Raw genomic sequence first — 14081 nt, 5'->3', positions numbered from 1 at the left:
TCTGTCCCATAAAAACAAGGAGCCCAAATCCCCATCTCCAGGGCAGGAAGCACCCAGTGACTCTGTCCAGCCTTCCCTGGAAACAGCCGCCAAGAAAAAGTGGGAAAAAAGCAAAGGGCTTGAAAGGGAATCCCTCCAACAGCCTCACCTGGAGCCTGCAGCCCTGGACAAGCTCCCTGCAGAGCCAAAGGCAGCTGGAGAAGGGGAAAGAGGGTCAGGGGGAGCACTGAGGAGCCCAACAGACGCTCCTGGAGCTCCTGGTCCTGTTCCACCAGAACCTGGGGAAGTCCCAGCTGGGCAGGGCAGGGCCCAGGGTGTCCCCAAACATCCCAGCCCTGGCGAGGCAGGGGCCAGGGGGGTGGCAGCAGATCCAAAGCAGGGGAAAGGAGTCCCTGGGTGTGAGCAGCAGGCTGGGACAGAGCCCAGCCTGACACACGGCACGGACAGGCCAAAGAAAAAGCGCAGTGAAGGGAGAGGCAAAAGAATGAAAAGCTGCTCAGAGCAGGTGATGCTCTCAGAGGATGGAGGCAAATCCACCGATGGAGCGAGGACAGATGAGGCTGGGAAGGAAACAGTTTATCCTGGGAATGGCCAGGCTGTTCCTCCTGCCAGAGGACACCCATCAGGCAGTGCTGCACAGGCCTGGCCTGCAGACAAGCCCAAAAAAAGAGGCAGCGACGGAAGGAGCAAAAAGGGGGAAAGGAGCTTTTCCCAGCAGCCTTTCTTTGAGAATAAGGTGGTCTCAGGGAGTTTTCCCGAGGGAGCTGATAAGGTGAAGGAGGGCAGTGATAAGGGCAGAGAGCAGGGCTGTGTCCCTGCTGGGGGCTTGCAGGAAAATGCAGCTAGAATGCAGAGGCCAATTGAGCTGGGACCGGAGAAACCGAAAGAAAATGTTGGGAAAGGTGAAACAGCTGATTTGGGAGCTTTAGACCAAGCTTTGCTGCTGCAGAAGAGCAGAGAGGAAGCCAAAAATCCTGCTCTGGCTGCCACCATCAGCCCCACAGAGCAGGTGGGTTTGGCTGGGAAAGGCAGAGAGGCCAGAGCTGCTGGGCTCAGCTCGGATGCGCCAGTGCTGGCAGAGAAACCCAGGAAGAGGAGCAGTGATGGGAGAAGGAAGCAGCCTGAGAAAAGCCCCTCTGGGCAGGCAGCTGTCCTGGGGGCTGGGGGGGAAGGCAGGCAGGAGCAGGTGGCTGCAGGCAGGAAGGAAATGAGCTTGGCTGAGGAGAAGGGGCCTGGTTTGCAAAGAGAGAGGCTGGAGGAGGAGCTGGGGAAGCCCAAAATCCAGGGTGGCACTGGGAGCTTCTCTGAGCAGCCAAATCTTTCAGGCCATAAAAAAGAGACTTCAGAGCCAGAAATAGGGAAAGGACACTTGGAAATGAAGGAAACTTGGCCTGTGAATAAAGGGAAGGAAGCAGATAAAGCCCCAGGGCACAGGGCAGGGATGCACAGTCCCACCAGGGAACTGGGCATGGACAAGCCCAAGGGTAAAAGCAGAGATGGGAAAGGCAAAAAGGCTGAGCAGAGTCCTGAGCTGCAGCCAGGTGTCTTCCCTGCAGTGGGACATGTTCAACAAACTCAGTCTGAGGAGGGCAAAGAGAATTCCAGGAGTCCAGAGGTGCTGCTGGGTCACCTGCCTGATCCTGCCAAGGCACAGGCTCCTGCTCTGCCTCTGGAGCCAGGGAAGTCACACACAGGTGGGGAAGAGAAGCACAGAAAGGGGGAGCCTGGCCCCCAGCAGCCTTTTCTGCTGGAGCATAAAGCAGGAGCAGGGATGTTCCCTCCTGCTGGCCTGGAGGTCAGGGACAAACCTGAGGCAGGAGGTGCCAGTCCTTGCAGCAGGAATAAAAATCCTATTCCAGAGCATCCAGCAGTGTCAGATCCCAGCCTGGCCCCAGTCACTGAGAGCTCTAAAAAGAGGGGCTATGATGGAAGCAGTAAAAAGGCTAAAAATGCCTCCAGGCAGCCTGTTCCTCTGGAGGCAGAACCAGACAGGAGTGAGGCACAGCCTGCAGTGGGAGCTGGGCTGGAATGTGGGGTGGGAGACACAGATCTTGTAGATGAAAACAGAAACATTAAAAACTTTCCCACTGGCCCTCAAAGACTTGGGAATAATAAAGGAAGTGACTTGAAATCCATGTCCCAGAGCCCAGCAAGTGGCCCTGGGGATGAGGGTGATGCTCCCTGTGGCCTCCTAAAGCAGGGAGAGGGGGGTGCAGGGACTGAGGACCTTCTTCCTCCTCCTCCTCCTCCTCCTCCTCTGGAAGCAGAGAAAAGCAGCAGAGAGCCTGGAGCTGGTGCTAAGAAGGAGATGCAGGCCCAGAGATCTCACGAGCAGCCCAAAGAACCTGGAAAAGAGGTTTCCCAGAAAGGTGGGAAGAGCAGAGAGGCTGGTTCCCAGGGTGGCCAGCCCGAGGACAAAAGTCACATTTGTCCCGTGGCAAAGGTGGATGATAAGGAAATAAAACCCACTGATACAAAAGTGGGTGATAAGGAAATAAAACCCACTGATACCAAGGGGGATGATAAAGAAATAAAACCCACTGATACAAAGGGGGATGATAAAGAAATAAAACCCACTGATACAAAGGGGGATGATAAAGAAATAAAACCCTCTGATACAAAGCACAACACTGTAAAGGCTCCCTCAGAGCTTCCTCATGGGGCAGCAGATCCAAAACACAGAGCAGCCTCTGGAGCTGCTGAGGGGACAGGAGGACCAGAGGCCACCGTGTGCTGTGCAGAGAAGGGCACAGAGAGGTCCCCAGCCCCTGCAGGGACACCTGGCAGCACAGGGAGCATCTCCCCAGCCTCTGCAGGGACACCTGTGGGTGTGCCAGGAGCTGGCAAGGACAGGAAGGCTGGAGGGGCTGAGCAGGGCAGGGACAGGAGGAATGAGCAGAGCTCACCCCAACACCAGGGCACTGAGCCTGAGGCTGCTGGGACAGCTGCCCAAACCACCCAAAAACAGCCCAAAGAGAGCAAAAAAGGTCCCTGTCAGCCTGCAGAGGAGGGCCCTGCTCTCCTGAAGGATGCTCCAGTGTCAAAGGCTGAGGGGGATAAACCCCAAGAGAAAACCAAGGAAAAGGATTCTCAAGCTAAAACCAAAGAAAAGGAGTCTCAGGACACAAATAAAGAAACTCAAAATACAACTAAAGAAAAGGAATCTCAAGAAGTAACTAAAGAGAAGGAATCTCAGGACACAACTAAAGAAAAGGAATCTCAAGAAGTAACTAAAGAAAAGGAATCTCAAGAAGTAACTAAAGAGAAGGAATCTCAGGACACAACTAAAGAAAAGGAATCTCAAGAAGTAACTAAAGAGAAGGAATTTCAGGACACAACTAAAGAAAAGGAATCTCAAGGCACAGCCAAAGAAAAAGAATCTCAGGACACAACGAAGGAGAAGGAGTCTCAAGCCCCAGCTAAAGAGACAGAAGAAGAAGGAGAGCAGAAAGTGGTGAGAGAGGCAAAGAAGGAGAGAGTGAAGGCAGCAGAGCAGCTCAAGGGCTACATGAGACCCACCAAGGCGCGGGGGGTGCCAGCCCTGGTGCCAGCCCTGGCGGGCAGAGCCGTGCCCCGGCGGCCGGACCGAGGTGTGTGCGTGTGCCAGGGCCTGCTGCCTGCCCTCCTGCCCTGGCATGAGCCCAGCGGGCATCCAGCGTGGCATGAGGGGTGCTGGCTGCTCTCAGGGCTGCTGGGGCTGCTTGCTGGCTCACAGTGCTCATCCCCAAGGGCACAGCTGGCACCCACTGCGAGTGCCGGGCTCTGCCTTGGGCAGCCGTGGGGACTGAGTTAGGGCTGGTGTGTGTGCAGGGTTTGGGTGTGGCAGTGTCCCCTGGCCCTGCTCAGGCATGGAGGATGCCAGGGGCAGGGAGTGCTCTGGGTCCCTGCTGTTGGCAGGGTCTGGCTTTATCCCACCTCAGACCAACTGCATCCCCTTCTCCTCCTGCAGTTGGTTTGGCTTGAGCCTCCTTGAGCCTCTTCATCCACAAAATGTGTTTCCTTCTAGAATCAAAACCTTTTCCAAAGCAGCTCTAACAAAACAATGGTGGGACTGATGTAAATTTTGGGATTTTATCCCTCTTAGGAGACTTTGGATGGGCTGGTCAGCATCCAGGACTTGGCATCCTGGCTGTTCTCCAGGCAACAAGGTCCCTGTGCTCATAGGAAATGAGCTGGAATTCATCCCACAGAACTGAATCCAGTTCTTAGAAATTTTGAAATACGGCTAGAGATGAAATTACCAATATTCTTGTACTTGTGCTCATTCTGAAGCTTCCTCAGAAGGAGCTGGCATCTCTGTGAACCCCACTCTGCTGAGATGGGCTGGGGAGTTTATCCCTGCCCTCGGGTGCTCTCCATTTGTGCCTTGTCATCAGGCATGGAAGTTTGCTGCTGTTCCTGCAGAGTTTCTTGCTGCCAGTTTGCATGATGCAGCCACTAACTCACCAGACCCCGAGCTCCAGAGTGCCTTAACATGCTGCTCAGGTTTTTGAGAGGTTTTGTAATTTTAATGAGTGTTGCATAACCTGAAGTAGTTCTATTTTAGTGGAAGTGGTGTTCTCTGCATGAACTTGTGCCTGCAGAAGTGGTGCTCTTTGGTGCATGATGCAACAAAACAAAGGGAAAGCTGAAGGCAGCATCTTTTACAAAACCAACATTTCTTCCAAGCCTTTCCATTGTCTGCCAGGAGTTTTTGAAGGAAAAGCCACAGGTAACAGTGCACGGACTGGAGGAGTCCTGGCTCAGAGTAGCACTGCAGCCTGTGAGTAAGTTGGCACAAACTTTGCACCTGGAAGTTGTCCTGATGTCAGTTTACTCAGGGCTTTGATAACCTTCCATTGCTTTCCTCCTTTCAACACTTTGTGGAGTCAACAGTTGGTTTGTTGGGGTTTTAAGAGGAGCTCAGAGTGCCCAGCTCTGAATTCCCCCGAGGGTGCTGGGCCCTGCCCAGGCTCCCCAGGGCATGGGCACATTCCCAACCCTGCCAGAGCTTCAGGAGCGTTTGGGCAGCGCTCTCAGGGATGCTCAGGCTGGGATTTTGGGGTGTCTGTGCAGAGCAGGAGTTGCATCAGTGGTCCTGTGGCTCCCTCCCAGCTCAGGAGCTTCCATGGTTCCAGGGCTGAGCTTGTTTTGGAGCTCCTGGTGCTGTGTTCCCACAGCAGCTGAAGGTGCTTTGCCACCCCAGAGCCCCAGCATCATTAAGGTTGGAGTCCTGTGCCCACTGCCAGCCTTGTCCCCGGCCCAGAGCCCTGAGTGCCACCTCCAGGAGTTGCAGGGATGGGCATCCAACCCTCCCTGGGCAGCCCCTGCCCACAAATCAGATCCATGACTGAGGCTTTTGTCTCCATTTCCATCTGTGCTGGCCCTTCCTGGAGCAGCTGTTGCAGAGCTGCAAACACCCCCAGGGCCTGGCTGGGTCCCTCAGCTGGCACAAGTGGTGTGGAAGTGCCTGCAGAGGGAATTCCACCCCAGTGGCACCGAGCTGAGGCCAGCACCCAGGGAGGGGAAGGGTGCTGACATCCCTGGCCAGGTGACTGTGCTTGTTCATGGCAGAAATCAGGGAATTGTTCAGGTTGAAGAAGCTCAGCCTTTAACCCCAGCACTGCCAGGGCCAGCACTGACCCACATTCCCCAGTGCCACATCCACACGTTTTTAACCATTTCAGGGCTGCTGGTGGCAGCACACCACTGGGCAGGGCTGCAGGGATCCAGGAGATCTCTGTGGAACTCCAGGTGTCACAGGGACTGTGTCCCCTCCTTGTGCCTGTTTGTGCTCCTGTTCTGTACCAATGGCATGCTCAGGGGGGTTGTGTCTTCAGCTGTTGCCACTCCTTGGCCAACACCTCCCCTGTGACTGTCAGACAGGACTGGGAGGCTCCTGCTGCACACTTGATACCCTCACAGGATCCTGGAATGGTCTGGCTTGGGAGGGACCTTAAAGAGCACCCAGTGCCACCCCTGCCATGGCAGGGACACCTCCCACTGTCCCAGGTGGTCCAGGCCCTGTCCAGCCTGGCCTGGGCACTGCCAGGGATCCAGGGGCAACCACAGCTGCTCTGGGAACTCCATCCCAGCCAGGAATTCCCAATTCTCAATCTCCCACCCATCCCTGCCCTCTGGCAGCGGGAGCCATTCCCTGGCTCCTGTCCCTCCGTGCCTTGTCCCCAGTCCCTCTGCATCTTTCTTGTTTCTTTCCCCTGGTGGGCAGGCAGTGATTTGCTCCCATTTTAAGGCATTTTGGAGGACCCCCTGCTGAAGTTCAGTGATGAAATCTCTTTAGCCAGGCTCCCATGTCCTACACTGTGTGTTCCAGGATAACAGGATGCTTCCCTGAAAACATCAGCTCCTGTCTGTGCTGCTAAAATCAGTGCCAGGGTTGTGGTGCAGCTCCCTCGGGAGTCATGGCAACTGTGATGCTGCAGATCCCTCTCTCTGATGGGAGTTGGATCCATCTCCTGTAAATTAGGCCTTGCACACTTGTGTAATTTTATTTTTTTTCTATTTTTGACTGTGCAGCTTAAGGAACATTGGCTATAAGGCTGATTGTGCAATTCTTAAATTTAATCCCTTATCCCTCTTTTGGGTTTATTTCAGCTTCTCATTGTTGTTGTTGCCATTGGAAAAACTGCCCCCGAGCCTCCTGGAAAATTATTTTATACCTTTTAATGTCAGGAGGCAGCTGAGCTGATAACAGAAACACCACAGGCATTATCAGCCTTCACAATGTGACTGAACCTTTGTGGTGCCTCTTGTGTGAATTAAAACTCAGTTTGGGAATTAGAGGTGGCAGTCAGGGTCCTCAACTCTGTATTTCCAAGGAGGTGCTGGGTGCTGGGGAATGGTTAAAGGGGGGAATGATGGAAAGTTTTCACTGGGCCAGGCTTGGGCTCTTGGATTCTGATCTGCTGCTCACATCCCCCTTCCCTCTGCTCCTCAAGCTCTATTTCAAAGGGACACTTGCAGAAGATTTTTTTTTTCAATCAGTCCTTGAAGAATAGTCGATTTTAGAAAAAGAAATTAATTTGTTTCAGTGTTTGGGGGCTGTATCCTCTTATGGATTTTGATTTGCATAAGCTGTTCAGCCCAGGGCCAGCTCCACAGCCCAGTGCTCATTGCACAACCACCCTGTGGTGCTGACAGTCTGCTCCTGAATTCCTGCCCCCAGTGGGGGCTGGGGGCTGCTGGAGTGCTCATCTCCTGCCTGGATCCCTCTTCCCCCCATCCATCCCCATCCCTGTGGCTGCCTCCTGTCCCCAGCCCGTGCCAGGCTGCCGTGCTGCCCATTGCCACGGTCACCCTGTGGGATGCAGGGCAGATTTCTCAACAGTTTGTGTGCAAATCAAATCCATTTAAAAGCAAGAAATGCCCATCCCTGTCTAATGACAGGATTTGCTTTGCTTTTGCAGCCACAGTAAAGCTCTTGCTGTAAATATTTTCTTTCCCTGCCTGGTTTCCATTATTTTAAGTGGGTCTAGCATTTGCACAGTAACCTTTCAGTCATGCCATGTTTGTAGTTCTCCTGTGGGACCCCAAACTGTAATTGGGTTTGTCTGACAGGAATTCATCAGCTGATTAAGGCTGTGTTAATCAGGGCAGGGGCTGAAGGATGTGCAAGTGCAGCCAGTCATCCTGAGATCATCAGCACTCGTGCACTTGTGTGCAGGAGCTGGTAACAACAGAGGTGCTCTAATAATGCTTTGGAAATGCTCAGAGTCATCATATTGCAGGCTGGTCATTAATTAAAGGGCTGTTAATTATCCCAGGGGGTGTGTGAGGGAACTGAGCCCCACGTGGTGTCACCAGGCAGTTCTGGCAGTGTCACTTGGCTTTGAGAGGGGACCTTGGCCCTGGGCTGCTCTCCTGCCCTTGGCCCTGCTGGGAGTTTGGTTCAGCTTGAACAGAAGGCTTTGGGGAGGTGTTGCTTCTGTCCCTGGCTAAAAACTGAGCTGAGCTGAGCTGAGCTGAGCTTACAGGATGTTTTTCCAGAGGTGCAGCTCTGCAGTGCTGGGTGCTCAGGGGTCTCTGATCCCACAGGATCACAGAATCCCTGAATGGTTTGGGTTGGGAGGAACCTCAGACCTCATCCAGTGCCAGCCCTGCCATGGCAGGGACACCTCCCACTGTCCTAGGTGCTCCCAGCCCCAATGTCCAGCCTGGCCTTGGGCACTGCCAGGGATGCAGGGGCAGCCCCAGCTGCTCTGGGCACCCTCCCCACCCTCCCAGGCAAGAATTCCTGGCAATATCCCATCTAAATCCCCCCTCCCTGTCCTGTCCTGCCCCACCCCACAGCTCTGTGTTCTTCTGAGGTTCCCCAGAGCAGCTGATCCCACTGCAGATGCCCCTGGTTTCCCTCCCTGCTGCACCAGTTCTGGTTCCTCTCCTGCTGATGCAGCCATGCCCAGCTCTCCCCTGGAGCTGGTCCTGGGCCAGCCTTCCTGAGGTTCATCTTCTTTTATTTTATATTCCTGCTCATCCTTGACTCTCAGATTTTCAAGAAAAGCTGGGAGTGAAACAAATCCACTTCTGGCTGCAGAGTCTGCCAGGCTGAGGCTGCTGACCGCATTTCCTTAGTGGTGCTGTGTAACTTTCTGGGAAATCTGAATTCCAAACCTCTTTTCCTGGCTGATGTTGCCAGTCTGTGGCTTGTGCATCATTTGGTGAACTTTGTGTTGCCTCTGCTCGGTTTCCACTATGAAATACCCCCACAATAAGCAAATATTGAGTTGGAAACACTCTGAGTGTGTTTGGTAGCTGGTTTTGGCTGATCTCTGGTTTTTGATGTAAACTCTAAAGCAGGATTTGATCTGTAAATGACCCATCCTGTAAAACATGAGGCTGTGTTTAAGGTTTGTACAACTCCACACCTTTGCAATGTTAACCTTATAGATCAAGGTTCTGGTGGTCAGAATCCTAAATATTCCAGTTTTATCCTGCAGCCTGTGGGAAGAAGTGAAGCGTGAGTTGAGCAGGGCTGGTTCCACAGCCTGTGTGTGTGTGTGTGTGTGTGTATGAGCACAGGGGGCAGGGTGTGTAAATCCCATGTTCCTGGGCACACAGAGCATGTCCTCGTGGCTCTGCCTGCTCTGATTGCTGTTCCTGCTAATAACTCTTAATTAGAGACCACACCAACCATGCTGGCACTGAGGAGCTCATCATCCTGGAAAGTGATGTTGCCTTAGAAACCAGTGCAAGAGGCTGCACAGAAACGATTGTGTTAGATTAAAGAAAAAAAAAAAACCCAAAAACCCCAGAGCATTAGCAGGGATAAGTAATAGCTTCAGGAGTGAAGCAAAAATAGAAGCACTAGGCTGATTCATCTGCTGAGGCTGGGAGGCTGCAGATTGGGTACCAGAGCTGACGTGGGATGTAGTGATCTCCGCCTGCTCCGGGGACTGGCACAGCCCAGCTCCACCTGGAGCAGCCCAGGGAAGGCTCAGGCATCCCTTGGGGTGGCTGCCCTTGCAAAGGGATCACTGGAAGCACCCCAGGAGATCTGAGTGCCTGCAGAGGTGGTTGGTGCTGGGACTGAGACTGGGCTGGGCGTGCTCAGCATCCCAGGCTGATCCTGTCAGCTCTGGCAAGCAAGAGCAGGGTTTAATGAGGTTAAAAGGATGTGGACAGGCAAAATAGAGCCTTCCTCCTTGTGAACAGGCAAAATAGAGCCTTCATCCTCAAGAGCAGGCTCTGTCACCTCTGGGAGGGAGTGGGACCCTCAGGCAGTGAGGGAAGCTCCACGTGCAGAGCTGGACCAGGGCCTGATTTACAGGATCCTGTAATGGTGTCACTGCTCCTGCCTGGCATGAAGGGTGCTGGAGAGCCCAGAGGAGAGGGAAACCCCAGATTTGGTACTTGAAGAGTAGGAAATGTTCCTCCCTGTTGAGCTGAGGGTAAAAGCAGTGGTGGAGCTCCTGTGAGGGTATCTGACTCTCCGTTCCAACCCAGCTCTGCTCCAGTGAGACCCTCCCTTACTTGAGTCACCTGTCAAAATCTGCCCAACTCTGTATCTGAACATCCTTCCACCCTTCTGGCTCATCTTCACTGACCACTTTGCCTTTTAATTCTTCAGAGAACTTAAGGTTTATGGGAATCTAAAGGAAAAAACCAGGGAGCAAAGCTCTGGTGGGAGAGCTGCTGGTCACAGCGAGTGGCCATTCCTGGCCTTGCACCAGCACCATGGCACAGCTTCAGAGGCAGAATATTCATAAATAGAAATTAAAAGAAACGGACTGGGTAGAAGATAGAGGCCAGGGCAGTGGAGCTGGGCAGGGCTCTGGGAGCAGCATGCTCTGGGCAGGAGGAGGCTGTTGGGAAGCTCTCAGTGGATGAACTCTGCATTACCTCCATTAATGTCCTGAGAGATTAAATACTGGCTGACTTTGGAGATTTTTCATAGCTAAGCATTCTCCTGCTTCTGAGCATCCCAGGTATTGACTGTGGTTCATTTCCTGCATTAGAAAATATTATTTAATAAGGCAGCAGCAGAGGCTGTTACTGGCTGTGCACTGACATGGAGTCAGGCTTTTCTTCCCTGTGATGCAAATCCCTGCCATGATCCCAGGCTCTGAAGTACCAGCCCCAAAATCAAAGGGGGTTCTCTCCTCTGTTAGAAAGGGTAGGTATTTGCTTTTTAAGTGCAAAAAAAAAAAAAAAAAAAGAAATTAAAAGCTCCTAGGTGGTTTCAGAGAGCTTTACAGGGCTGCCCTCACTCCTGGGGAAGTGCTTTAAGGGATCTCTGGTGGATTGAGATTTCCTGTAAAAAAACCTTGGTTTGGATTGAGTGAGCAATGGAGGAATAACAGTAATTACACAGGATTAGAGGAACTCAGGGCCTGCCAGATTGGGGAGCACAGTCAGTACTTTCAGAGTGAGCAAGTGCTTGCAAACATTAGTCCTACATCAGGGAGGAGGGAGAGCACGAGCCGTGAGCTGAGAGCCCGTTTCCCACAGCAAGACACCTCGGAATATTTTAAAGCAGAGAAAAATTGTTGAGGCTCTTTGAGAAGTGAAGGTTGTGGGTGGAACTATTCTGGTTAATTAGAGGCTGTCAGGAAAGATTCATATAACTTACAGTTCCTTAGTCATTGTTTTTAAATATAGCAGTGCCTTAAATCCCAAGCTTAAATACAAGCAGATAAATGTGTGGATTGTAGCATTTCTCACAGCAGGTTCAATTCAGGGGGCGTAGTGGAACTTGCAGGCTCCGGGTATAAAAATACATTTCTCTCAGTTCAACTCGAGCAGGGGAGGCCTTTTCCATGAGCTCTGAGGACATTTTCTCCAGAGTGGAGTGCGGTGACATCCGGGATGGTTCATGTGCCGTGACCCTGGCTCAGAGAGCAAAATCTGCCTCAGTCAAGGATTAAGCTGCACCAGACACTTAAGAATAAAAGCTGAATCTGCAGTTTGGTGCTAATGCAGCCTCTGCAGCCCAGTTTATCCAGGGGAGTGGTGCCCAAATCACGACTCCCAGCTGGAGGAGCCCTGTGGGGCTGCTGGAACAGGGGTGGCTGAGGAGGGCACATCAGAGGTGTTGAGGCTGGCTTGGGATGGATCAACACAAAGTGTGCAGTGCTGGTGTGGATGAAGGGTGACAGAAAAAATCCACCTGCAACCAGGTCAACAAGCAGTGAAGTTTGTATTTTTGTCAGCTGGGGCATGTGTCTGGCAAATTCTGTGGACCCAAACAGGCTGTTTCAAAACACATATATATGGCATCTTTAAATCAGCTAAAAATATTGTAAGATATGTTTGTGTTCAGAAATATATAATGAAAATGAATCTTGCTGTATTTGAGACTCCAGGACCTTTCCAAACACATCCCATCCCATCCTTTTCAGCTTTGTCCTCTTGCTTACGGGAGCGATGCAGTTTGTGAATTGTGAAATCCTCATTACAGCAGGACTTGTGATAGCTGTTGACTCCAGAAGAATATATTAAAATTCACAGAAAACAAAGCCCTTGTGCTGAAAGGGCTCATTCTGCACTGTGCTGCTGGGGCTGGGCTGGGGGGGCCGTGCTTGGTTTGCTTTGTGGGGGAATCGCTGACCTTGGGTCCTGCGTGTTCTTGGAATGGCTCATCAGCAGGAACTGATACCGATCAAAGCATCGATCACAGCACAGCTTGGCAGAGCAAAAGGAGAGGCTGAAATCCCCCCAGACGTGTCAGGACCCCCCAAAGGCTGCTGAGAGCAAAACCCTTCCCCTGAGCCCATAAACCCCCGGCAGCCTCAGCCCAGGGCCGGGCGCTCGCCTTCCCCAAGTGAATTCCTGAGGATTCTCCACAAAAGGATGCAACCTGCCGGTTTCTTTTGAACTAGTGGCTGCCTGCAGTAAGTGAAGGCGACGGCGCAGGGGGTGGGGAGGACGGGGTTTGTCACGAATACCGGGGGCACGCCGTGTCGTCACGGCAGCGAGCCCGGCGCGCCGAGCGCTGCAGCGGAGCCGCGGAGCCGCCGCGATGTCCCTCTCCAACCAGCAGCCCGAGTACAGCCCGCTGGGCAAGGGCAAGAGCCCCGAGAGCTTCCCGGCCGCCTTCCACCGCATGGAGTCCCCGAAAGACTTCGGCAAAACCGAATTCGAGTGGCAGAGGACCGAGGGGAAGCTTAACGAGATTGGCTTGAACGTGAACTCGGGGGGACCGATTAAGGACGGGCTCGTTAAGAACGCCGGTTTCACGGATGAGGACAAGCTCTGCTTCTTCGAGGGAAAACTAGACAAAGAGCTAAAAATAGCTCAGAAAGACAAAAGAGAATTTGAGGTGCCGGGCAAGAAATACCAGGCGGCTGCAGGTCACCTTGAGAGCTGGTCCCTGATTTCGGAAACCTTTCCTTCTGCTGAAGGCAACTTCGGGAACCCTAAAGCGACCGATTTCCGCGTGGGACAGGCGGGAGCCGAAGAAGCCGCTCCCGGGCTGGGTAAAAATGAAGCCATCACCGACCAGGAGAAAGCCGTGGGTAAGGCTGGGATGGAGACCAAGTGCCAGCCGGAGCCGAAGCTGCCCCATCTCTCCGTGCCGGAGAGCGATGCCGGCAAATTCATGAAGGAGCAGGAAATCAGCGTCTGGAACCCCAATTTCCAGCCCATCCTGCCGAACGACTCGGGGTCTAAAGAAGCGGCCGTGAAAAAAGATGGAGCCCCCGGCTATTGTGTCCTGGGGGTGCTTAACGACAGCTACGGGCAGAGCGGGCTCTCTTCCCCCGCTCCCGCAGCCAAAGCGGCCCCTCCGACCACCACCGTGGAGCTGGCCCAGGACGAGTCCAAAAGCAGTGACCTGAGCGAGAGCCCCGAGCTGGAGGAGGAGATGGAGGAGCAGCTGGGCTCTGAGGGCAGTTTGCTGGCCAGGGCTGCCCACCAGAGGAAGGCGATGAGGCGTGCGATGTCAGAGTGCTCTCACTTGTCGGTGCCCCTAACCCTTAACCTGGCCGATAAATACCCTGAGCCGGTGCTTAGAGAAGACGTCGCCACTGGGCTGCTCTCTCCTAATAGCAGCCTGACCCAGAGCCGCAGCCCCACGGCCGCCAAGCCGAGCTCCCCGATGAAGCGCTCGCTGACGGTGGCGGAGGAGCAGGCGGCCCTGGGCGGCCCCGCGGCCCCGCCGAGCCCCGGCCCCGGCGCGCAGCCCCCGGCCCCGGCGCGGGAGGAGCCGGCCGCCAAGAAGCGAGAGGAGTGGAACGGCAGCAACTCGCTCAAGAAAGAGCTGGGCAGCCCGAGCGCCTTCCACAGCAAGCTGGAGCAGATCCCCGAGCTCGGCAGCCAGGACAAAGAGCGGCAGGAGGCGGCGGGCAAGAGGGACAAGAGGGACGGCGGCGATGGAGCGCCGGGGCTCGATGCTCCCAAAGGCAAAGGCGCCGAGCCGGAGCCCGGCAAAACGGCTCCTCTGGAGAGGAAAGAAATCGAGGTCAGCAATGTGCAGAGCTCTCCGTCTCCCAAGCAAGGGGATTCACCACGTGATGGTATGTTACTAATTTTTACCTCTCCGGGCAGGGAGCGGACAGGAGCTGGGAAGTGCCGAGTGACTTTAGAGCGCACCTGGGAGCCCGGCACCGCCGTGCTCGGCAGGCAGAACAAAGGATGGGTCTGTA

The 14081-nt window shown here is 53.8% G+C and overlaps 1 protein-coding gene across 8 annotated transcripts in view; it reads left to right on the top strand.

Moving 5' to 3' along the window:
• LOC136556566 (microtubule-associated protein 4-like) overlaps positions 1-14081 on the top strand; it is a 68415-nt gene that overhangs the window by 13416 nt on the left and 40918 nt on the right. For 2 of the 8 annotated variants that reach the window (XM_066549924.1, XM_066549915.1), the window contains exon 1: positions 12008-13952. The exons of the other annotated variants lie outside the window; for them this stretch is intronic. In XM_066549924.1, the coding sequence (XP_066406021.1) occupies positions 12458-13952 (1495 nt within the window). In that variant the 5' untranslated portion in view covers positions 12008-12457. Of the gene's footprint in view, positions 1-12007; positions 13953-14081 lie in introns of those variants that run through there. 8 annotated transcript variants of the gene reach the window in all.

The sequence above is a fragment of the Molothrus aeneus genome, chromosome 1, assembly GCF_037042795.1.
Source record: "Molothrus aeneus isolate 106 chromosome 1, BPBGC_Maene_1.0, whole genome shotgun sequence".
NCBI classification, from domain to species: domain Eukaryota; kingdom Metazoa; phylum Chordata; class Aves; order Passeriformes; family Icteridae; genus Molothrus; species Molothrus aeneus.
Note: the sequence above shows the minus strand (reverse complement) of the source record. Positions and strands in the feature narration are given on the sequence as shown.